Raw genomic sequence first — 25,764 nt, 5'->3', positions numbered from 1 at the left:
AGCTGTTCATCTCTAGGAGGGGAGAGAGGGAGAGAGAAGAAAGCAGAGATGGGATGGGATGCAAATGGCGACACACAGTGTGTTAGAAATAGAACACATCTCATAAATAATAGCAGTTTTTCATCACATATTTAATTTAAACAACATCTCAACAAACAACCACAGTACAGTAACATGATGTACCGTTACTGCGTCACGTGACCAGGTTTTTTTTGTAGCTTAGCTTTGTTGTTGTAATAGCCCAGGAAGCTAGCTAAGGTTAGCATGCTAACGCTGCTCTGCTAACAAACAGCAACGCTATTTTCCTTTTTTATTAGTTTGTTGTTTTATTCGTGCACCACAGTCACATTATGGACGGTTTATGACGCCGCGTGTGCACGTTTGCGTGACGGTTGGTGTGTTGTTATTCGCAGCCGTTTGTTTATTTTGTAACGGGAAGCTATAGCCCCTAGCCACCGTTAGCCTGTTATTAGCCTTTGTCTTTTGTGTGAGGATGTTGTGAAGGTAAATAAATCAATCATTTTAACTGTTATAATAAGGACACCTACTGCGGTAGATTACTGTGAAACTACAGGATTACAACGATGACTGCTTGAATATCATTCCACATTTATCTTCACTTGTTTTCTGGAAGAGTTGGATGTTTGTTTAACCAGTATAATAATATTAATAATAACCAGTATAATATACTGCTTACCACTTCCATTACATACTGCTTGACCAGTATAATAATGATTATAATAATCAATCAAACTTTATTAAAGACATAAGGTCCATAGTAACATAATAATAATTATTAATAACCAATAGAATATTCCAGTTAAACAGTTCATAACATACATGTTTGCTGGTTTATTGATAACTGATCGTTGGAGGTGATCAGGTTTTCATAATATTGGATGAATCAGTTAATTTGTTATAACTATTTTATTAGATTAATTGGTTATCGAGGTGAATAGGAGAGTGATTTGGTTAATTGGTAATTAGATGAATCGGTTATCGAGGTGAATATAGGCGAGTGGCTGGTTAACTGTTAATCAGATGAATTGGTTATCGGGGAGATTGGTTGGTTAATTATTCAATTAGATGCATCGGAAAGCGAGGTGATTGGTCGGTTAATGAGTAGAAAGGTGGTCAAGCTGGTTAGTTATGGCCTGGAGCGAGACCCTGTCACCCTGGAGACCACTGCTCATCCTGCTGCTCTACATCACTGGTAAGATTATTATATATATATTATCTCAAAACTTTTCATGAATTGATAACAAAATCCAATTATCTTTTTTTCCAGTAATGTCATGAAGACATGAAAGAAATCTAAGAAATTCTATAAATTAGAACAAATGTTTAAGAAGTAGTGAAAATAGCCATAAAGGTTGAGAACCACTATCTATAGCCTATATCTAGTGTTTATCTAGTCTATTAGCAAGGGTTCCCAAAATAATCATATTTGAACTTTTCTATCACACAATCTGCACTATCAAATCTGAACGGGTCCATTTGGTTCCATTTATACACTCTGAGTAAGGGCCGATTCATACGCTGTAGATCCTACAATGTGACGTCATTTGAGGTTCGGGGAGGCGGGTACCATCCTAAAGTTGGCTCTTCGGTGCTACTGAAAATTCCTGACGGGCCGAAATCATTTCGGCACTAAAGCGCCGAAACAGCGGTAAAATAGGAGTATGAACCTTACAGACCTGTAACTCCTCAAGGACCTCTGGTCTGGTGGTAGTTTGAGAAAGACTGGTCTATAGCAGGTGTCTTCAAGGTTTTTCCAGACCAAGGACTCCATAGCTGAGAGAGAGAGATGAGGCAGGGAGGGATCCCCACTGCAGTTGCACGTACACAACATTGTGTTTCAGATTAAACCTTTTCATAGATTTCATTGCATAGATGGCTTCAAAGCCTTGTTTGACAGCACTATCATCAGTGTTGGGTAAAGTAATGCTTTGTGTTTACTTCAGAATAATAATATTAAATTCATATGAATATACTGGCGGGCCATAAATTATACATTTTTAGGAAAGAAATCACGGAAAATATATATAATGTGTTCTATTTATGGACTTGTTTTCATTTTGAACGATTGTAATAACTGTGCGTGTGTATGTGTGTGTGTGTTCTCTCTCTCAGGTCAGTCAGTCGGCTCTCAACATAATGACAATGTGTACGTGTCAGGACAAACTACCGGTGAGTTTATTGAGTCGCAGAATGATTTGTATTGTTATTTCAAAATAATTTCTTCTTTTTAACCCATTTAGACCTGAGGCCGATTCTAAAAACACCTGTTTCTGTGTGTGCGTGTGTGTGTGTGTGTGTGTGTGTGTGCGTGCGTGTGCGTGCGTGTGAGTGCAGGCTGTGGTCAGACTCTGCAGATGGTGTCCAACAGTGGCGTCATCACCAGTCCAGGATGGCCCTTCAAGTATCCTGATAGTGTCAACTGTTCCTGGAACATACGAGCGCCGCTAGGAGATGTTATCACCATCAGGTACACGTGCACTACACACAGACATACATTACACACACACACCAGCAAGCAAGCATGGACGGCAGTTAGGGCTGTAACCATTACACATTCAAAAAATTTAAGTTGCAGATTAATTGTCGCATGTAATTGCGATGAACTATTTAATCGTGTTTTTGGCATTGGAAATTGGAACATTATGAATAGGAATTACATTTCTGTTTTGCCTTTTTGGCATCTTATTTAAAATAAGTGCACAGGGCAGGGCAGATATGACGAATGACTGAACCAAGAATTGTCCATTTTATTCAGTTGTCAGGACAACTCAATGGATGGAATATATATTCATTAAATATAAAATGAGCAATGTATTTATATTATGGTGTGGCGATGCATTGGATCTGCTTTTTAGGTACTCAGATCATACGCATCATTCATGGACTCCGAATCACCGTACCTAAACAGCAGGTTCAAAATGACAGGTTGTAGCTGGGGTGGAGGAGCAGCAACAGTTTAAGCAGACAGCAGCGCAGCAGTATCAATGAACGGCCCGGCAGCAACTGCACTGAGTTTCCTGACTGAACTTGCTCTGTGCATGTCTGTGACAGGCGCGACGCTCATAAATCAGACCAGTCTGAACTGAGTGGTGCTGTACTGTACTGTACTGTACTGTACTGTACTGTACTGTACTGTACTGTACTGTACTGTACTGTACTGTACTGTACTGTACTGTACTGTACTGTACAAGCTCTCATCCCTGGTGTGTGTGTGTGTGTGTGTGTGTGTGTTTGTTAGGCTGCGCAACAGTGACACTTAATGGTCAACAAACACAATTTCCGTGCTTGGACACGTTTCACATAGGGACACATTGCTGTCTATAGGAGTGGTTAGCCACCACTCAACATTTGCGGAAATAGCTGATCTACAAGCTTACAACGCGCGTTATACGCTTGTGGATCTGCTATTTCTGCTTTTGTTTTTTATGTATGAACATCTTTCAACATGGAAACAATTATGAGTAAATAATCGTGATTATCTCAAATAATTGTGATTATACGTTTATGTAATCATTGTGACAACCCTAACGGCAGGAGGTAGAGCGGCCGCATGGGCCTCCCCCCTTTGTGACTGTCAAATTTACAATTTAGGCATTTAGCAGACACTCTTAATCCAGAGCGATTTACATTAAGCAAGAACAAAAAAAGCATGGGAATACATCACATAAAAGCATTTATCATGAAACATGGGTAAGCTAAGAAAGTAACAGTGGAATATCTATATAATGAAACTATACATATAAACTATACATATATACTATACTTTGCTATACATATGTACTATGACGTGCTATGACTACATACAATGCATATATAGTGCTGTCTACATAACATGCTAAGTCTGTATCAAATGCTATCTAAGTCTACAGAAATGCTATCTAAGGGGGTGGGGTATGATGGAGTCTGAAAAGGTGGGTTTTCAGAATACGGCGGAAGATTGGGAGTGATGCTGCAGTTCTGACTGCAATGGGAAGTGCATTCCACAGTTTTGGAGCCAGAAGGGAGAAGAGTTTGGGACGTGTGGAGTGTTGTCCCGGCGTTTTTAGTGAGGGTACTTCCAGCTTCAAAGTGCCCTTGAGCAAGACACTGAAACCAAATGCAAATGTGCTGTCAAAAAATCAACCCTCCTCTCCTCTCCTCTCCTATAGCTTCCAGGACTTTGAGCTGCAGACGTCCCGTCGCTGCGGTTCGGACTGGCTGTCAGTCGGCAGCTACAAGAACCTGGACGCCTTCAGGGTGTGTGGCTCGTCTCTGCCCGCTCCGTTCATCTCCTCCCTGGACGTGTGGGTCCAGTTCCACTCGGACCGCAGTCTGACCGCCAAGGGCTTCAGACTGCTCTACGTGACCGGTGAGACACTGCAGACCAAGTTACTGTCCCCGGATTAAACCACGGATATAGAAATATCAATCTGTATGGATGGGATGATTTAGATAGCGAGTAATTCATGTTTTAAGATTTCCGTTGAGTGGCTCAACACGAACATTTTCGATGATGTCCCACTGTTGTGCAACATCGAGGATTGCACAACGGGTTCTCCTAGGCTGTAGAGCGATGCGATCGGTTTTCATATCAATAACCTTCGTCTTTTGGATAAAACTGGGTGTTACTAATAGAAAGGACGGTGAACTTTGTTCTGGGCGATTGGGGTGCTAACTTTCGTCTGTCTGTCTGTCTGTCTGTCTGTCTCAGGTAAACTGGGAGAGTCCAGTTGTCTCTCAGACCAGTTCCATTGCTCCAGTGGGAAGTGCATTCCGTTGTCGTGGCGATGCAACTCTCAGGACGAGTGTGGGGACAACTCCGACGAGGAGCTGTGCGGCGACCTATCGCAGCCTCCCGCCGACGCCTTCCACCAATCACAGCCGTCCGACGACGCCAACCTGGACCAATCGCAGCGTGCCGCCGCAGCCTTCGACCAATCGCAGCCCTCGGCTGCCTTCTCCTTCCAGCCGTGCGCCTACAACCAGTTCCCCTGCCTGTCTCGCTACACCAGGCTGTATACCTGTCTGCCTGCCAGCCTGAAGTGTGATGGAAGCATAGACTGTCAGGTAAGACACACAGAGAGACAGCCTGAAGTGTGATAGAAGCATAGGTAAGACAGTGGTTCTCAACCCCCCCCATAGCTGACAGTGTACAAATATCCAATTGACCCTTCGCTAAGCCCCACCAAATCCACTCTGCCAGGCAAGCTGTGTCTTCGATCTCACCCATTGAGATGCATGTTAAATGATGGGATTTCTCCATATAAATAATCAATAATTTCAGTATCTATTCTAGTGAACCAGGCCTGCCGTTATTATTATGCTATGCACTGGACAAATGTACATGCCATTATTTCAATAAACTAGAACTATGAGTTAATGTTAGAGGGAGAATCACTATCCAACACGATCAATTGACATTGGATAATCGCTTTTGGGGTGAGGTTTAGTGAAGGGTCCATTGAATGTTGAAGATCCCTGGACCCCACTTTGAAAATCACTGAGCTAGAGAGACAGACAGACAGACTCACTGTATACCTGTCTGCCTGCATTTGATGGGAGCATAGCCTGTGAGGGAAGACAGAGACAGCCAGACATACAACCAAACAGGGAGACAGAGAGACGCTGTAATTTATGTTAATGTATGCTAATCAATTGCGATCCAGCCATGTATCGTGTCATAATTTATGACCTTACCTTCACAAAGATGCTGACTAAGCGAGGAGCGATCTCCCATTCCTTAAAGCGAGGCAGATATTATTAGCGGGGATGTGCCTGCCCACCACCGCAAAGCCTTGGGGGGTTTGAATCCACCGTGGTGCATCTGTCTTTGTAGGACAGTGGTTCTCAAACTGTTTCATGTCAAGGACCCCCAAATTGACAATAGTAAATATTAGGGCTGTCCCCGACTAAGGATTTGTATAGTCGACTGATAGATGAATAAATTAGCTGTTAGTCGACTAATAGTCGACTAAGCAAAAAACAAAACCTTTTTTTTTTGCCCCAAAAAATTGTATATAAAAATACAATATTTACAAAAATATACAAACATATTGTATTATTCCACTAGGTCTGTGGGGGACATAAACACATTTGAACATTCTGACTGTTCAAATCTTTTTTTTTAACAACTGAGAGGCTTGTCATTAGCCAGATTGAGCACAGCAGGTGAGATTGAGATTCTGGAGTCTATCAGGCCAGCACACTGTGCGATTCAAGTCACAGGCAGTGGCACATTGCCACACAGGCAGACACACTCCAGATGCACATTGGAGATTTGAACAGTCAGAATGTTCAAATGTGTTTATGTCCCCCACAGACCTAGTGGAATAATACAATATTTTTGTATATATTTGTAAATATTGTATTTTTATATACAATTTTTTGGGGCAAAAAATAATAATAATATCTTTTTTTTTTTTTTTTTTTTGCATAGTCGACTAAGGTGGTCAGTCGACTGAGACCCGTTCCGATCGATTAGTCGACTATTCGACTAATCGAGGTCAGCCCTAGTAAATATATGCCAGGGACCCCCATAAGATGTTTATGGCTCTAGCAGTGATTCTCAACCATTTTCATTTCAAGGACCCTTAAGTTTGACATGCATTAGGCTACGAACCCCCCATTTAATGGCATTTCTATATCTGGGATCCCAATGTATATTGTAAAAACAATGTTAATTTAACTCTGAGAGTGTACAATTGGAACCATTTGTACACTCTTGAGTTATAGACCCATTAGGTTCCATTTGGGTCCTATATTTATACACAGAGTTACAGACTCATACATTTGGTTCCATTTGCACACACTCTGAGTTACAGACCCATAAGGGTCCATTTGATTCCTAACTATCATTTAGCTGGGTCCTGGGAACGCCCTGGAACTAGATGTGTAAATTACGTCAGACTTTGGTGATTTAAAAAGAATATATATATGGAAATTATTTTAAGCAGGGAACCAAGCACTCCGGGCTCCTGGTGAATCATGACCACACAACATTTGATTCTGTGTGAAAGAAAAAGGGTATTTATTAAATATCGTCGCTGTCCGGCAGAAACCAGTTGACTCCATTTTTATTTTTATTTATTTTCCCCCCATAAATCAATGATATTGAACACCTTTTACGTCTGTGTGGGTTAAATAAAAATCACACCCGTGTGAAGTGAAGGGCGTTCTTATCATCACGACGTAAATTCTCCATTCATTGTCAATGGGAAAGTTTGTGTAAGACAAAAATCTACACTAATAGCTGAATATAGGAGGGGCTAGTGCCCCTCAAAAATATTGAACCAATGAAAAGTGAACTTGTAGAAATTGATTTATTGGACATTCTGATTTCCAATTGTAACATCAATCATTTTGTTTTGATTGTATTGTTCCACGTTTTGCTTTGGCAATGTAAACCTATGTTTTCTCATGCCAATAAAGCCATTGGAATTGAATTTAACTGAATTGGGAAGTATTAAAATGTTCTTCTGACAAAAATCGGCTAACTCCTTTGGACCCTCAAACTGTCTGCTAAAGCAGCGAACTCCGCCCATCTCCCCCTCTCTCATGCACGTATCTGACAATATATAAAGTCACAATGCCAACATTGAAGAGGCCGTATTGCTTTGTTTCAAAAATATATGGTATTCTTCATTTCCTTGAAAAATGAACACTTTGGAGTTAGATGGTTTCTGCCAGACAGCAGAGATATAATCTAATTAACATATTAAAATATTTACAGTATACATTATTGGGATCTTAGTCGGTGATGATGACATATTGATGTTGTGTTGTCCTGGCAACGTGTAGGACCTGGGCGACGAGATCGACTGTGACGTTCCTTCTTGCGGCGAGCGCCTGAAGAACTTCTACGGATCCTTCTCCTCGCCCAACTATCCCGACTTCTACCCGCCGGGAAGCAACTGCACCTGGACCATTGACACCGGAGACCACAGGAAGGTACGTAATGACCCCGACCTCTGAATATAACCCATTTTGGGGGCGGGAATCCCTTTTGGTGTTAGCATTATGTTATGCTTTAGCAGATCTACGAGTGGCGCCCTACGAGCTTGTAGAAGCCAGCGTGTCTTCTGTGAAAGCATGCTGTGCACCGAAAATAGCAGATCTAAAAAAAAAAATGTGTGTGTGTGTGTGTGTCTCTTTTGTTTTGTTTTTTGAACAGTTTTAAATTAGTTTTAGTCACATTTTAGTCACCTAGAATGTTTTAGTGTTCGTCTAGTTTAAGTAAAACATGCAAGTACTTTTCTTCCCACCCCTGTGTGTTCTACCAGGTGATCCTGCGGTTCATAGACTTCAAGCTGGACGGTACGGGCTACGGGGACTACGTCAAGGTGTACGACGGCCTGGACGCGTCTCCTCGCCGCCTGCTCCGAGTCCTGACCGCCTTCGACTCGCGGGCGCCGCTCAGCGTCGTCTCCTCGGCGGGCCAGCTGACCATCCACTTCTACGCCGACAAGATCAACGCGGCGCGGGGATTCAACGTCACCTACCAGGTACCACCCGTTGATTAACAGTTCTCAGTTTGACACGACTGAGTTCAGTCATTTGGATTCCATGCCTGTGCACAGAAAAAAGTGTGTGTGACAGTGTTGTTTCTGGCAGCAACATTTGATTTTAGTTTTACTCATATTAGTCTTTTGTTTTGTTTTTTGAACAGTTTTCATTTAGTTTTAGTCACCTAGAATGTTTTAGTGTTAGTCTAGTTTTAGTCGACTAAATGTCATGCGGTTTTAGTCGACTAAATCTACAGTTGACTTAGTCGCCTGAAATGTATTTTGGCGGCCTTGATGCCGTCGTAATAGCCGATCTACAAGCTCACAACGCGTCGCAGTGCGACGCGTTGTGAGCTTGTAGATCTGCTATTTTCAGCATGCAAACCAAGTTTAAAAATGAAACTGTGAGGATGTAATAGACATTTTTTAGAATCTGATCTCAGGTCAGAATGGGTTAAAATGACTCATTGTCTGCGTGTGTGTGTGGTTCAGGTGGACGGGTTCTGCCTGCCGTGGGAGGTCCCGTGCGGGGGGAACTGGGGCTGCTACACGGAGCAGCAGCGCTGCGACGGCTACTGGCACTGCCCCAACGGCCGCGACGAGCTCAACTGCTCGTCCTGCCAGGAGGACGAGTTCCCCTGCTCCCGGAACGGAGCCTGCTACCCCCGCTCGGACCGCTGCAACTACCAGAACCGCTGCCCCAACGGCTCCGACGAGAAGAACTGCTTCTTCTGCCAGCCGGGGAACTTCCACTGCAAGGTGACCACTTGTACTAGACCCGGTGGTGGTTCCCTCTTAACGTTTTAAGCTCAAGACCCAAAAGAGGGCACCCAAATTGGTGAAAATAGCACGTCTACAAGCTCACAGTCACAATGGGGCACGAAGCTTTTAGATCTGCTATTTTCACTACGTTTTGTTGTTGTGTTTATTTAAGGAACTGATTAGATTATAGAAAAATCTTGGAGTTTTTTTTTTTAAATATTTTAAAATCTATAAATGCAGTCTCTGTCTGTCTGTACGTCTGTGTGTGTGTAATCCACAAAACTCGAGAACAGTTCGCCCCACCGACTTCAAATTCGACACACGTGTTCCACACTACGACCGGGGGAGCAGTGCCCGGTCGGACCCACAGTAGTCCAGAACCGCCCCAAAAAGGCCTCTGCCCGGGCTCTGGACAGGGCAGAGGACACAGGGAGCTGGCCTGTTCTGACATGATTCTGACGTCGGCATATACTCCATATTTGGGCATGACTGACAAAGAACTCCATATTTGGGCATAAAAGGGACACAGACATAATATCTGAGTGGGGCAAGCTTGCATTTCCAACTTGGCATCGTTCCAAGTAGGCCTGTGCCAAACGGGCACTGCTCTAGTATTTTAAAATGTAGTAAACAGAAAACAGCCTGAAAAGGTTGAGAACTAGAAGGTGATCTATAGTCCCCAACGTCCACTGTACGCTGGTATTGATTGATTGATTGATTGATAGATAAGGTAACAATAGATGCATGTACAGTCAAAGGATGAGCTGTGGGCTCATTCCTCTTCTCTTGTCTTGTCTTCAGAACAACCGCTGTGTGTTTGAGTCGTGGGTGTGTGACGCCCAGGACGACTGTGGCGACGGCAGTGACGAGGACAACTGTCCCGTCATTGTCCCCACCAGAGTGATCACGGCCGCCGTGATCGGAAGCCTCATCTGTGGCTTACTACTGGTCATCGCTCTGGGCTGCACCTGCAAGCTCTACTCCCTACGCATGTTCGAACGCAGGTACGATGACCTAACCCCATACAATAATCTCTAACCTAAACATATCTATTGCCAGTTTTAACCTAAACCCATCTCATACCAGCTTTAACCTAAACTCATACAATAATCTCTAACCTAAACATATCTATTGCTAGCTTTAACCTAAACCCATAGAATATTAGCTTTAACCTAAACCCATACAATACTAGCTTTAACCTAAACCCATACAATTCAATTAAAATGAGCTTTGTTGGCATGAGAAAACATACGTTTACATGGCCAAAGTAAAGGTGGTTGCACACTGGATGCGTTTTTTGGATTTTTAGCAGCGTGTTTTCCAAAAAACACATCCAGTGTGCAACCACCTTTAGTGTCAAAATATTAAAAAAATTGTAAACAGAGCTATCTCACATTGCATCATTAATATATACATGTTATACAGGGTATAAGGCTTTTTTGAAACAAGTAGCAGTATTTCTTTGTCACTTTGGGACAAATTTTCTTTCGCACAACTATTTAAATTTTAAATAGTATACAAAAACAACCTCAGATGTAAGATATGTATAACCCTCTCTGACCTATACTTACTTAAAACGTAAACCCAACTAATACTATCTTAAATCAAAACTTATACTAGCTTTAGACCTTAACTCAACCGTCCTAACCCCTAACATGGATGTCCTCAGTATTACTGCAATGACCGGTCATCTAAATCTGTGATTGGACCCTGCTTAGCGGCTTTCTGGCCCTGTGACTGATGATAATTGGTCGTTTCAGGTCATTCGAGACCCAGCTGTCACGCGTGGAGGCGGAGTTACTGCGGCGGGAGGCCCCGCCTTCTTATGGTCAGCTGATCGCCCAGGGACTCATCCCACCCGTAGAAGACTTCCCCGTGTGTTCTGGAAACCAGGTAAACACACACACCCATAGATACAAAATAAATACAGATGCCTCATTGGTGCGACGTGTCTGCAACGGGAGGAGGAAGTCAAGTGGAATCTTGAAGGCACGCGTCTCTGATTGGCCCCTTCCGTTCTTCCGTTTTGCTTCCGCTATATGCATCACAAGGAATCTCGGGAAAGCTTGCCAATGCATCCCGTTGCCTCCTTGTTGCCTTCCGTTGAGATACAGACGGCCCAGAGCCGGAAGAGGCGTCTACCTTTATATGTCTATGCACACACCTAACACACATATCAATATGTGACTAATAATTACACAACAATACACAGCTGCTTTAGTTGTGTAGGAGAACAAGAGGGAATAACCAGGTGCTCACCGGAGTTATAAAAAGGTGATTATAGAGGCAAGCTTAAACTATATACTTGGCCTCTCGGCTGGGCACATGCAAGAACTGTTTTTGACGCGTATGTAATATATTGTCCAGGCATTTACTGCTGTAGGGTGAGGTTCCCATTTATTATACACATTTTGTAATACAGCAGTTTTAGTTATGCAAATACAATGATACGGTAAAAACCGTGTGATCATAGCCTGTTGTGCCCATACCTAACCAAACCATTCAACCTGGCTTGTTGCACCTGTGTTCTCATAAGTCACTCCTGTGTGACACACACCTCCCATGGTGAACCCGCCCATCAAACGGGTTAAAGGTACACACAGGCAGAAATGGCTCCTTCAGTGATAATGGTACTAAAAAGGTGCTCAAATGAGATCAAGGCATATAGAAAAAAGAGAGACGATCTGGGCACTCAAAGTTAAAAAGAGGAAAGCCTTTATTGAATTAAAAAGGCATCAGCCAACATGTTTCGACCATTAACTGGTCTTCAGCAGGGCGTCTACACAAACGTAAAGCGAGACTTTACGTAATTGTGAAAATAGCCGATATACTATACAAGCTCCCATCGGCTATTTTCATGACTTTCGTGCAACACTCTTGTATGATGAAGTAGAGCATTCACCCAATACATGACCTAATTTTCTATCAGTTACACAACTACTTACATGAAGCCTGGAATTCATGGTGATGTATTGGTTTCTGTCGCATCCCTGAACCAATAAATTGATGCTGCCTGGTCAGCAGGACTGCTGAAGACTCCCCCGGTCATGAAATATTGGCTCAGGAATGCCACCAAAACAAATAAATGTCCATGAATTCAAGGCTTTGAGGTGTGTAATAAAAGTACTTTTTTGGGTGATTCTTTTTAAAATTTTACCTTTAAAATCATATAAAGTTAAAATATGGATATATGAGGTTTTCTTCCCACAGTGACAATATATTGTTGGGAGGAAACCACGTAACTCCATTTTTGAGGTTTTTGATTTTATTTCTTCATAAATCAGTGCTATTGAACGCCATTTATGTCTGTGTGTTGAACCAATGAAAAGGAGTAAAAGGCGCTTGGGACAAAAACCCCCAACACCATTCGACCCTCAAACTGTCTGCTAAAACTGCACCACCTCTCCCCCTCTCATGGAAGTAACTGACAATTTATAAAGTCACAACACCAACTTTGATGAGGCAGTAATATTGCTTTGTTTTCAAAATATAAGGTTTTCTTCATTTCCTGAAAGTGCTACTATTTTGCCTACTGCTCCCATAGCAGCAGCACCAGATGTTCTAATGCTAACCGTTGTGTGTCCGTCCAGGCGTCAGGTTTTAACCCATTTTGGGCGGGAACCCCTTTTGGTGTTAGCATCATGTTATGCTTTAGCTATTGAAAAATAGCAGATCTACAAGCTCATAGCGCTACGAGCTTGTAGGTCTGCTATTTTTGAACAATCGAAGGACGACTGACACAGAAACATAGCTTTTTCAGAAAACTGTCAAAATGGGTTAATGCTAAACGTTGTGTGTCCGTCTGTCCGTCCAGAGGTCTTAATGCTAAACATTGTGTGTCCGTCTGTCCGTCCAGAGGTCTTAATGCTAACCGTTGTGTGTCCGTCTGTTCGTCCAGGCGTCCGTGTTGGAGAACCTTCGTCTGGCCGTTCGCTCCCAGCTGGGCTTCACCTCCCTCCGCCTCCCCTCGTCCTCCTCCTCCTCGTCCAGCCGCCGTGGCGGCGGCGGTAACCTCTGGAGGCGTCTGTTCCGCCTGTCCCGCTCCCGCCGCTCGGGCTCCCTGGCGCTGGTCTCCTCGGGCGACCCGGAGGACGGCGGCGGCGCCGGAGTCACCACCGCCACCACCACCACCGGGAGCCGGCGCGGCCCGCTGCCGCTGGACTCTGACGACACGGACACGGAGAGCGACCGAGGAGGAGGAGGAGGGGCGAGGGACGGAGAGAGGGAGAGAGGAGGAGGAGGTGGTGGTGGGGGCGCAGCGTCGTCGGTAGGGGGGGGACCGGTGGCGCCCCCGCTCCCCCAGAAAACGCCCCCGGCCGTGGCGGTGGAAGCCGCCATCGTCTCGGTGACGTCGACCGCCAACACCAGGGACCCGGCCGGGTCTTCTCCCGCCGCGGTGACCGCCGCGGTCGGACCGGCGGCGGCGTCCCCCCGTGGTGGTCCCGCCTCTGATGTCACCGCGGGCCACGCCTCCTCACAGCTCCACCACAACACAGCGGCGGTGGCAGGCGGCGGCGGTCAGCTGAGCTCGGCGCTGGGCCGGCTGGCCCGCAGCCTGGCCTGGGCTCGCTGCAGGCTGCGGCCCGTCCAGAACCACAACCACGTCCAGCAGAACGCCAGCAGCCCGCTGCACCACCTGGTGGACAGCGGCAGCGCCTCGGCGGCGGCGGCGGAGAGGAGAGCCAGCCGAGACGACGAGGACGACGTGGAGCTCCTCATCCCGCCGTCCGACTCCGACTCCGCCTCCTCTTTGGGGGGCGTCGCCGAGATCTGCCGGCCCCTGCTGCCCCGCCCCGCCTCCTCCTCCTCCTTAGGCCACACCCCCCAGCGGCATCATCACCACCACCAGCACCACCACCGCGGCAGCAACAGGGACGGGCCGTGCGAGCGCTGTGGGAAGGTCCACACAGCTCAGATCCCCGACCAGTGTCTGGAGGCCGCCAGCAGCGATGACGAGCTGCTGCTGCTCTGCTAATTAAGACTGATGTAAAAGAAAACTCAATTAACCCCACCTTTTATTAACTAACGAACTGAAACACACTGTGGTTTCCCCCCCCCCCCCCCCCCCCCCCCCTCCCAGAGAGTGGAACCATTATGACGTCAAATACGGTTCCATCCCTCGGTAGTCTGTACGAAAAGCTATTCATTTCAAGGACCTGCAAGGGTCCATTCGGTTCCAGTTGTAAACTCGTGAGGATCCATTTGGTCACATAGTTGGGAACCAGACGACCTAAAGAAAAAAAAAAAACAATCCCACAGGTTGAATGGAAAGACTGGCTTCTGTTCACTTGACTTGACGAGTTCTGTTCAACTCAACTTGGGCTCTGTTTCTGGCTTGTTTTCTGCAACTCTGGACAAAACTAACTTCGGTACGGCGACACAAACACGGTCACTTATTTCCCTGCTGGTCCGTCCTTTTAATTTGCCCCCCTCCCCCTTGTTGCTGGGCTGGCGGGGGGGGGGGGGGGGGGGGGGGGGGGGGGGCGGTACCATCAGTGACTCCTCCCCAACGCGGTACGATCACCTGTGTAACACGGTGACAATACAGTCAGACATCACGTCTCCCTGGGGACTGGTACGAATGAACACTGAACAACACAACAATGCATTTGGACCTGTTAACCCATTTTATTCTACAAATGAATTCAAAATCCTGACAGTTTTCTGAAAAACCTTGTTTTGAATGTCAGTGGTTCTCTTCTCGTAACTATTCCATGTCAAGAACCCCAGAAATGTAAATTGGCCACCAAAACCCCATCTGAAAATATGTTGTTCCAGGGGCCACGACAGCAGCAAAAGCTTTGAGTTACACATTCGCTCTGAAAGAATATACATTCAAAGATATACGCCACATTTTCACACATTTTCAAAAAAAATCAGATCTACAAGCTCGTAGTGCGGCACTCTGTGCCGTGCTATGAGATTATAGATCTGCTATTTTTCAATAGCTAAAGCATGACATAATGCTTAAAACACCAAAAGGGGTTACCGCCCCAAAACTGGTACCGTTTCCTGGACCTGCCACTGGTCTATTGGTTCCTAGGCCTGTCACGATTACACATTTAATTTGCTGAATAATTTGTATTTCTGTTTAGGCTTTGTAATCACAAATTACATAGGGCAGAAATAACTTGAATATACAATAATCGTGACAAAACAAAGCGGAAATAGTTGATCAACAACACGTCATTTCTTCTATTTTTTAAAATGTATGGACATTTTTCAACATGGAAGTGATTGACGATTATGCAAAAGTATCTCCAATAATTAGCCCTTTGCTAAGTCCTTCCTCAACCCTGTCCTTGTCCAATATTGGCAAGAGAAGGATACATGGGAAGCTGTTCTTCTCACCCATTGAGACGCATGGTAAATGACGGGATTTCTCCATCGTTTCAGTAGCAAGAGCTTCAAAATGTCTTCTAAATGTAGTCAACCAGGCCTGCGGATAAAATGTGCATGACATTATTTCAATAAACTAGAAATGTAGGGTGCAACGCTATGCAACTCAATCAACTTACGATCGTTTACATGTAATGCATTGGAAGACTACGGTAATAATTAGTATTATTGCCATCACCTGGGTGGCTGAGTCGTGTAACTTTCTCCAAAGTTAAGCTGTGTATGTTTCAACAACTCTGCCATGCAAAATAATAGACGCTTTTTGGGGTGTGGTTTTAACGAAGGGCAATTAGACGGCGATGTAATCATTGTGACAGGCCTACTGCCTCTTTACTGAACCGTCCCTAATAATACTGGTCCTGGTCAACTAGTCGAGTGGTGGTCAGCTACTAGTCCAGTGGTTCTCAACCTTTTCCGGTGGGGACTCCCAGAATAATCACATTTGAACTGGGGACCTACCCATACCCACCCTGCGAAGCACTTGAGTTGAAGTATTACATTTAGTTTAAAATTTTATTTATTTATTTTTAATATGGTGAAAACAGCTGATCTACAAGCTCTACGAGCTTAGTTGTAGATCGTCTATTTTCCCATCCCCCCCCCCCCTTACTCTTAGTATTTGACAATTTGACCAATGTTTCATCCAGTTTTTATAGTACCATATAGTTTGTCAATTGCTTTTGAATAAATAATAATCATGTGGGGACCCCCCTGGGGCTCCCGACCCACAGGTTGAGAACCACTGAGCTAGTCCGCTGGTCTACTTAGTGTTTCCTCTCTTCTTGGAACTTACAAATAAAATGACTTATCCTGAATGAACCACTGAACTTAAGCCTGTTTTAATGGTGAAAATAGCCTTTTTAGCTATTTTCACCATTTCTTACGGTTTATTTTTATATTTATGTTTTATTCTGAAATTATTCCTCTGCATTCTTCTTTTTTATTTTCTTTTTTTATTACAACCCCAGATTTATTTTCCAAGATTTTTCCAAAATGTAAAAAAATAGCAGATGTACAAGCTCTCAGCACTGCACGAAGTGATGCACTGTGAACTTGTATATCAGTTTTTTTTTTCGTTTTTTTTTTAAGAACTACTGTTCTAAATCCTTAGCGTTTTCTGAAAAACGTATGTTGCTAATTTGCTATATATATATATATATATATATATATAGCTTAAATCTAAAATGACACCCGGCTTTAATGGGTTAATGGTACTTGTTCACTGGACTACCTAGTCAATAGTCCAGACCAGTAGACCACTGGTCTACTACTAGTTTCTCACTGGTCAAGCGGTCCAGTGGTCTAGTAATCCCGACGTTCTATTTATTTGGTTTGTTAAATCTTTTGGTACTCTGATGAGCCTGGTGTGAGTGTGTATATTTATTACTATTATTATTGATATTAATTTCAGTAGCTGGTACCTGAGATGCATGTCCCAGTTGTCTTGTGCTCTATATTATTATTGTTATTATTTTTTTGTTAAGTGATGATAAAGGCGTTAAACTAACGCTGCCTGTTATAAAGTAAGGATGATGCAATGACGTCACCGCAATGTTATGAACAGAATGAAAAAAAAAGATATATATACTTTTTATTTATGGGGGAAAGATGTTGAAACAAAGAATGTTTCTGTTTCTTCCGTTAACTTCTTAAAAAAGAAAAGAAAAAAAAGAACGAAAAACTGTAAAGTAAATGTGGCATAAATGTTGAAAATTCTGTTGTCTGTGATAATAAACTTTGAACTGAGCTGAAAACATTCAGTTTGCTTTTAAATGGTCTGATATTTACCAGTAAGACGCCCTGAGGGCCAGAAGTCGCGTCCCAGACGGATGGTCTGGGCGAGCACTGGCGCTTTGGCATGGGGGCTCAGACAGATCAACATGGAATGAATTCTCTACTGGCCATAATGGAGCATGTCTTGAGTGTACAGGAGGTCAGATCAACATGGAATGTCAGAACAGGTCAGCTCCATATATGGAGATCGAAGGGTGGCAGCAGGGGCAGTGTCTTGAGTGTACAGGGTTTGATGAGGTCAGATCAGCATATGGAATGTCGGAACAGGTCAGCTCCATATATGGAGATCTAAGGGGGGCAGTGTCTTGAGTGTACAGGGTTTGATTAGGTCAGATCAACATTATGGAATGTCGGAACAGGTCAGCTCCATATATGGAGATCTAAGGGGGGCAGTGTCTTGAGTGTACAGGGTTTGATTAGGTCAGATCAACATTATGGAATGTCGGAACAGGTCAGCTCCATATATGGAGATCTAAGGGTGGCAGCGGGGGCAGTGTCTTGAGTGTACAGGGTTTGATGAGGGCCCAGGTAGGGCCTTAATTTCCGGGCCTCTTGAGAACTGTGTAGGGCTGTGGGCGATTATACAAAGATGCCAAATGCTGTGTCGGCCAGAAAGCCATTTCCGGGTTTCTGAGAGATAGAGAGAGACCAACCCAGCTCAGAGACATTTCTAAACATTATGAATATTATTGGTGAAAACATTGACTATCAAATGTCAAGATATTTAATTTAAAGTATATTTAAAATATGCATATATTTTTCAGTAGTACTACACAACTTAGAGTATATACTCTATGCTACACACACACAAACAGAATGGTGCCTGGAACTTCTCTACAAGGCACAAAAAGTACCTTATGCAGCGTGTTGGCATCCGCCGGAGCACGTTTACTGTAACACCAAGCAAGCGGAACGGTTGTTTAGTTGTGTTTATGTTGTAGCTCCACTGCTTTCTGTTGTTGTATTTAGTTTAAAAAGTCATAATGAATGAAGACTACACAAACATCACGCCGTCGAGGGAGGAATGCGTTTACACGAGTTGTTACTGGTACCCTAAATATAATCATATTTGACGTTTTAGTCTTGTATAGTCTTGTTGTATTTGCAAATGTAGCACTGAGGACTAGGAGTTTACTGTGTACATTTTAGTCTTGTATAGTCTTGTTGTAGCCCTGGAACATGACTGCCATGATGATCATGAATCATGGCTAGTCTTGTTGTATTAGCAAATGTAGCACTGAGGACTAGGAGTTTACTGTGTGTAAATCACCTGCAAAGTCAAATAAATGGTGTAGAACGGATTCTATTCCATACAAATTCCACACTGTACAGACAATGACATAGATACAGCACTAGACTAGATGCATTTTCGTGGAGGGAAGTTTTTGATGTATAATTATGTAAATGCTTCTTTCTTGCACAAGTTGGTTCAGACATTCTAGACAAGAGCCATAGTATGCGTGTTCTATTATTGTGTTATGGCTGCTGAGGTATATAATACATGGAATATGAGTATGGAATATCAGCCATTGCAGTGCTATTATGGAATACATGTAGGCCTATTGTACTGTGTGTGATGCGATATGAATCATATGATATGAGAAATTCTAGAGCTAAGTAAATTAGCAGTGGATGTAAAGTAACTAAGTACATTTTCTCAGGTACTGTAGTCTACAGGTACTGTACTAGTTCTGTTGTACTTTTAGTATTTTTTTTATTCTAATCCACTACATCTCAGAGGCAAATATTTTACTTTTACTTTATACAGTACAGCCATATACTGTATATATTTTGGCCATTTTAAATTGCTGATCTACAAGCTCACAAATCACAATGCGTCGCGAATCACGATGCAGTGCTGGTTGTAGATCTGCTATTTTCAAAAGATTATGTTATGTATGCATTTGGAAACTTTAAATGGGAGATTCTGCGGCATTGGCTCAGGGGTAGAGTGGCCGGTAGAACAGCCGGACAGTTCGATCCCTGTGGGCTCCCCCAGAGTTGGTGTCGAAGTGTCCTTAAGCAAGACTCTGAACCCCTAATTGCTCCTGATGTGCTGGTTGGTGCCTCGCATGGTTTCCTCCACTATCTGTGTGTGTGAATAAAGCGCCTTGGATAAAGGTGCTATGTATAAATGCAACATTTACATTTACACATTCTGTATAATTGTCGCGCAGTGAAGAAAACGTGTGGAAGTTGTGCGAGTTCATCAAGGCAGAGAAACCAGACACGTTGGGGGAAGTTCACGCAGTTTTCATCTCCAACGACAACAGAATGGTGGGTTTCATAATATTATCAGAGACACATAGACCTAGCCCTGAAATAATGTATACTAGAATAAAATAATAATGTGTGCGTGCGCGCGTGTTTGTCTTTCAACAGATCCCTCTGTGGAAACAGAAGTCAGGACATGGGGATCAGCCTGTAGTCTGGGTTGGTCTCTCTCTCTCACTCACACACACACACACACACACACACACACACACACACACAACTCACACACACACACACACACAATGACACAACACACAACACACACTACTACTACTGGTAGTTCTTATGACCTGGAAGTTGGTTGAATTAAGCTATCCAGCCGTGCTGAAATGAGCATAGCCGTTAATATAAATGATTTGAGAACGGATTAATCACATTAGAAATATCATCAATTGGGTTGATTAGACCCAGAGCAGCATCATTATTGGCTTAGGGCCGATTCATACTCCTATTTTAGAGCCGAATAAAAGTCGTTTCGGCGCTGAAGAGCCTACAATTTGACGTCATTTGAGGTTCGGGGGGGCGGGTACCGTCCTAAAGTCGGCTCTTCGGTGCTACTGAAAATTTCTGACGAGCCGAAATCATTTCGGCACTACAGCGCCGAAACAGCGGTAAAATAGGAGTATGAATCGGCCCTTAGATCGGCTATTTTATTCATCTGGTTTTTATTTGTTGATGAAATTGTCAATATATATATTTAAGTCTTTAGTCATCATAGCTTAGTTTTCATTTAATTTCCATTTAGTTTTTGTCAGTGAAAAAAGGTAGTCGACAAACATTTTTGTCATAGTATTAGTCAACAAAATCAGGTGGAAATGTTAATGTATTTGCCGCTGCCGTTACTGAATAAAGACTTTTAAAGTGAGTTGCTGCGAGCCACCTTGTTTTGTTTTTCCACCCACGGTTTGCAGGACTACCATGTGATTCTCCTCCATGCCAGCAGGGGTCAGAGTTGGGTCTATGACCTGGACACGGAGCTGCCATTCCCCTGTCCGCTGGCGCAGTACGCTAAACTGGCCTTCCGCTCCGAACGAGACCTCAAACCCTCCTATCACAGGTACCGTATTTATCATATAGGATATAAACTAGACCTCAAACCCTCCTATCACAGGTACCGTATTTATCATATAGGATATAAACTAGACCTCAAACCCTCCTATCACAGGTACCGTATTTATCACATAGGATATAAACTAGACCTCAAACCCTCCTACCACAGGTACCGTATTTATCACATAGGATATAAACCTCAAACCCTCCTACCACAGGTACCGTATTTATCACATAGGATATAAACCTCAAACCCTCCTACCACAGGTACCGTATTTATCATATAGGATATAAACTAGACCTCAAACCCTCCTATCACAGGTACCGTATTTATCACATAGGATATAAACCTCAAACCCTCCTACCACAGGTACCGTATTTATCACATAGGATATAAACTAGAGCTCAAACCCTCCTACCACAGGTACCGTATTTATAAGGAAAGGGCCAGGATACCATTATGGCAGACAGTATGATGTATATACTGTATATATACAGTATAATGTTTTGCGAGGATGAAAGAAGAATATCATTGTCAGACTGACGCTGATCACACAAAGCGTGGGCATGTCAGCACAGCAGCAGTTACAGTAGCCTCGTCACCACCACTGTACGCCGTGCCAATTAGGACGCTATCTCCACACGACTACATACTATACAGTACAGTAGCACATACTTTGCTACATAATACATCTTCTGTTGGCTCATAATGCTCATACTGTACTATGTGTTCTAACAATGTACAGGTGAAGGGGGTGTTATGAAAAGAAAGGTTTCAGCTAGAAAACATTTTACACTCATGGAGCTCCATGTCTTGTCAGTGGAGGAAAGTAACTATATGTACATTTAATTCTGTACAAGTTTGAGGCATTTGTACTTTACTTTAATTGAGTATTTCCAAATGTCAGTGCTTTTACTTCTACTCCACTACATCTCAGAGGGAAATATTGTCTACATTTATTTGAAAACTTTAGTTAGTTTGTAGATTTAGATTATTATTACACAACATGCATTAACAACCACTCTGGCCTTGTACCGGTATACATTTTTGCCATTTGAAAATAGCCGACCTACAAGCTCACAATGCGTCGCAATGCAACGCATTGTGAGCTTGTAGATCTGATATTTTCAAAAGGTTGTTTATACATGTGAAAACTTGAAAGTGGGCATTCTGCACATTCTGGGAGCGATAGAGAGTGAAAGATAACACACACACACACACACACACACACACACACACACACACACACACACACACACACACACACACACACACACACACACACACACACACACACACACACAGCTGTAGTAGAGCATGCAGTCACACAAGGACACACACACACACCCCAAATGGTAAAGTGACAGAATGTAAAAGGATTATACACATTTTAATCAGATTGATCACAGCTTACAAATGAAATTAATAACCATTCGAACTTTATGTACACCAAAATATGCCCTTTTCTTGCTTTTAACCCGTCGAGCTCCTCCCCTAGACCGTAGATTCCTGTAGCTGACAGAATGTCGTCTACGATCGTCTCTTGTGATTTAATTCCAAAAGGTAGGCCATACTCGCTGATGTTGGGGAATCTCTTAAAGTTTGGATCGAGGAACATGGGAACTGGTATGGATCCAAATCCTGGGTACAGGCCGGCCGTCTTGCACGCTGCAAAGCCAAGCTCACAACCTCCTGTTCTCAATTCATTGTGACCTGCACTGGCACTGCCCTTCAAGTCCAAGACAACCAGGGCCAGGGCTATGATACAAACCAAACAAATACAAACCAAACTAAGAGCCTTCCTATGCATGGTATACCTGAAATTAAAACACCAGAGAGAGAGCGCCCCCCCTGGTGATGGTTTCACCAGGTGAATTGCACAGTATAGGTGTTATGCCAGATGTCTGTCTGTCTGTGTAACAGGTTACACAGAAGAAAATGCCAGAATATAGTTGTGGGAGAAAATAAATGTGATTTCTCTCAAATATTAAAACTGGGTCAGCATGCAACCAAAACAGTTTTCTCCTCTGCCTACATCTCACTGAATTTTATATGGCTGTCTACGGTGCTTGAGTTCTGGTGATGTGAATGGTGTCGCTACCTATATAGTCTGTATAGTCACTATTAGTCAGTCATATCCATATATGGAGACCCAATATGTCGGTCACGCCCAAAAATGGATTCTATGATCAGTGGCGTATGCTGCCTTATACAGTTGCTTGTTTCATCGTGGTGACCGAGGTCATGTCCATCGAGTAGTCCATGTCCAAATATTGTATCTCAAGTCGACTGTTATGCCCAAATATGGAGTCTATGTGAGTTGTGGACTCACCCACACTCTGGGTCGTGAAGAAAGCACGGAGGGGGCACAAAAATGTATCAAACGGGATCGCTGTAATCCATTTTTTTGTCAGCTCCCGTTGCTAGGCAACACCTTGTTCAGAATTCCTGGACATGTATTGCCCAAAATTGGGCAATGCATACATGCCCAAATTTGGGCATGTACAACTTCCTGGTCTCAACTGCGCATGTTTCTTTCCTTCCAGGGAGCAACATGGAGTCCACCATTCCCGTCCTCTTTAGATAGTCCTTGGTGTTTACGTGCCGACAAATCTTGTCATTATCTCTGAATCTACGGCGCTGTCCATAGTGTTGATCAGAACACCGTTGTTATGTCCTAATCGTTTGGAATATTAAAGCTTCTAGAGAGAGATCACACTTGACAGCGCGAGGTAGTAATGGAACATTATACCTCCCGGTTTTAGGGGGGAAATGGAAGGCGGGGCTTTTCAGAGTAAAATCTGCCTCATCTGCAGGGCACTCTAGCGCCTTTATTCTAGTAGTATTGCATCCCAGGACCCCTGGATGGTGACATGATTGCGCCCTTTCTCAATTTAGTGAGCTGCAGGATGCAGGCTATTTTGCATCACTGATTGCTTATTTTTCAAACAGGAAGTTTCGAGTCAACCCCGCTGACAGCTTCCTGTTGACGTTTGCCTCGGACCGCTCCCACATGAAGGACGATGAGGGGGCGTGGCGCATGCCCCCCCCTCCCTACCCCTGTATACGCACACCAGGTACACACACACACACACACACACACACACACACACACACGTGTGGGCACATGCAGCCTCCACCTTCACTTAATGCGGCCCACAGGTTAATATTGGAATACGGATATATTAGCTCAAAATGCGTCGCAGTTGTAGATCTGTTTTTGCTACATTTGTGTGAAATAGGCATTCATTACTCAATTTAAATACGGAGATAGGAGGTTGCTGCCAGACAGTATGTACAGTATATGCAGTGTGTGGCTCTCTGGGGTGAGTGTGGAAATATAGTGGTCCTCAACGCCAGGGTCTAGGGGGGGCGGGTTTGCTCACGCCCTGATTGGTTCACCGATCTGTCCGTCAGCCCCCCCCCCCCCCCCCCTAGTGCAGCGCTACGTCACATCATTTGGAGCGACGCCCACCCGGAAGGCTTGACTCCCACTTCTAGACCAGAGCGGCCAATGCGTTTCCCCAGGCTTTCATTTTTTGCACCGACGAAAATGAAAGCCTGGGTACCGACTACAGAGGCTAGTGGAATAGTTACTACGTGAGACTAATGTATTTATAAATGCACCAAGTCTCTGTACGTGTGTGTGTGTGTGTGTGTGTACCTCTGTAATGCACGTAAGTCGAGAACCGTTCGCCCCACCAACTTCAAATTTGACACACGCGTTCCACACCCCCACAGGGAGTGCAGTGCCCGGTGTCGAGTCGGTCGGACCCACGTTTGTCCAGAACCGCCACAAAAGGCGTCTGATGGCGAGTCGATTCCATCGTTACCGACTCGATGCTCTACAGCCTAGTTTAATAAAAGCTATTGTTTTAAGCCTCAATCTGTGATGTTTACAACTGGCTTGCTGTATGTAGAGAAAGGTAGGAAGGAACATTACTAGTTACTAGAGTGATAATACCATAACGTACGTGTGTGTGTGTGTGTGTGTGTGTGTGTGTGTGTGTGTGTGTGTGTGTGTGTGTGTGTGTGTGTGTGTGTGTGTGTGTGTGTGTGTGTGTGTGTGTGTGTGTGTGTGTGTGTGTGTGTGTGTGTGTGTGTGTGTGTGTGTGTGTGTGTGTGTGTGTGTGTGCGCGTTCCTCAGACTGCACAATGAATCTGGATGACTTCATCAGCATGGACTCCAGCGTAGGATCTGGTCAAATATTCACCCTGTCGAACTTTATACAACATTACACACATACATAACACACACACACACACACACACACACATACACACACACTTGAAATGATTATTTATGTCCACATAATCAGAAGTACAGGGAGAAGGGCTGGAGCGGTTGCGGTGGTTTGCTCTTCACCGCGGCTCAGTGATGTCATGTTGTAGTTCGGTGGTCACCTCAGTGACGTCATGTTGTAGTTCGGTGGTCACATCACCACCGAAGATCCAGACTATGAATAGGCCTTAATTTGAGATAAGATAAGATCTGTACACATCATGTCTAAACTGTAATCCGCACACCTAATCTGAATTTGTAGTCACACACACACACACACACACACACACAAAAACATAACATACAATATTCACACATGTGTAGGTCGACATTTGTATTTGTATTGAATCATTTATTTCCTTCATCCTCTTCTCTTCCCTCCGCCAATCATATCGTCCCCAGAATGATTAAACCCCGCCCATCAGAGACACCGAAACTGTCCGGTCATCAGTAAAGGAAGTGATGTCAGGTCAGGAGTAGCATTATATATTGAAACATTAAAACATTAAACGAACATAAAAACACCAAACACCAGAACTGAACATCAGTAACATCAGGGCACAGCACACCAGCAAATCAGTAATGCTAATTATTATAGGTGTCTAATTTCTACAGTGATATAATATAGAACTGATGTATATGTTTATGGATATATCATCTTCATTATATTCCTTTTGTTCCTATTAATGAAAAATAAAGTA

At 43.7% G+C, this 25,764-nt stretch overlaps 2 protein-coding genes across 3 annotated transcripts; both read left to right on the top strand.

The window, feature by feature from the left end:
- Positions 1-29: 29 nt before the first annotated feature.
- Positions 30-17,409, top strand: lrp12 (low density lipoprotein receptor-related protein 12). The gene is made up of 11 exons (XM_083779706.1): positions 30-1,213; positions 2,134-2,190; positions 2,356-2,488; positions 4,170-4,369; positions 4,712-5,067; positions 7,798-7,947; positions 8,280-8,501; positions 8,994-9,260; positions 10,065-10,267; positions 11,024-11,156; positions 13,162-17,409. The coding sequence occupies exons 1-11, from the start codon at positions 1,150-1,152 to the stop codon at positions 14,236-14,238; spliced, it is 2,862 nt and encodes a 953-aa protein (XP_083635832.1). The 5' UTR covers positions 30-1,149; the 3' UTR covers positions 14,239-17,409.
- A 960-nt stretch (positions 17,410-18,369) lies between these two features.
- On the top strand, positions 18,370-25,764 carry ntaq1 (N-terminal glutamine amidase 1). 2 transcript variants are annotated; one of them, XM_083779776.1, is made up of 6 exons: positions 18,370-18,504; positions 19,634-19,733; positions 19,839-19,889; positions 20,642-20,787; positions 23,734-23,858; positions 24,929-25,764. In XM_083779776.1, exons 1-6 carry the CDS (start codon positions 18,440-18,442, stop codon positions 25,030-25,032), a joined length of 591 nt encoding a protein of 196 aa, XP_083635902.1. In that variant the 5' UTR covers positions 18,370-18,439; the 3' UTR covers positions 25,033-25,764. The 2 variants fall into 2 exon arrangements, with proteins under 2 accessions (XP_083635902.1, XP_083635903.1); XM_083779777.1 differs by having other exon boundaries at positions 18,372-18,504; positions 19,639-19,733.

This window comes from Protomyctophum parallelum (assembly GCF_964188405.1).
Source record: "Protomyctophum parallelum genome assembly, chromosome: 1".
NCBI classification, from domain to species: Eukaryota; Metazoa; Chordata; class Actinopteri; order Myctophiformes; family Myctophidae; genus Protomyctophum; species Protomyctophum parallelum.
Note: the sequence above shows the minus strand (reverse complement) of the source record. Positions and strands in the feature narration are given on the sequence as shown.

Coding starts and splice junctions, on each gene's coding strand:
- lrp12 (XM_083779706.1), top strand. CDS start 1,150: ATGGCCTGGAGCGAGACCCTGTCACCCTGGAGACCACTGCTCATCCTG. Junction 9,261..10,064: donor CGGGGAACTTCCACTGCAAG/GTGACCACTTGT, acceptor TCTTGTCTTCAG/AACAACCGCTGTGTGTTTGA. Junction 10,268..11,023: donor CTACGCATGTTCGAACGCAG/GTACGATGACCT, acceptor TGGTCGTTTCAG/GTCATTCGAGACCCAGCTGT.
- ntaq1 (XM_083779776.1), top strand. CDS start 18,440: ATGAATGAAGACTACACAAACATCACGCCGTCGAGGGAGGAATGCGTT. Junction 18,505..19,633: donor GTTTACACGAGTTGTTACTG/GTACCCTAAATA, acceptor ATTGTCGCGCAG/TGAAGAAAACGTGTGGAAGT. Junction 19,734..19,838: donor TCTCCAACGACAACAGAATG/GTGGGTTTCATA, acceptor GTCTTTCAACAG/ATCCCTCTGTGGAAACAGAA.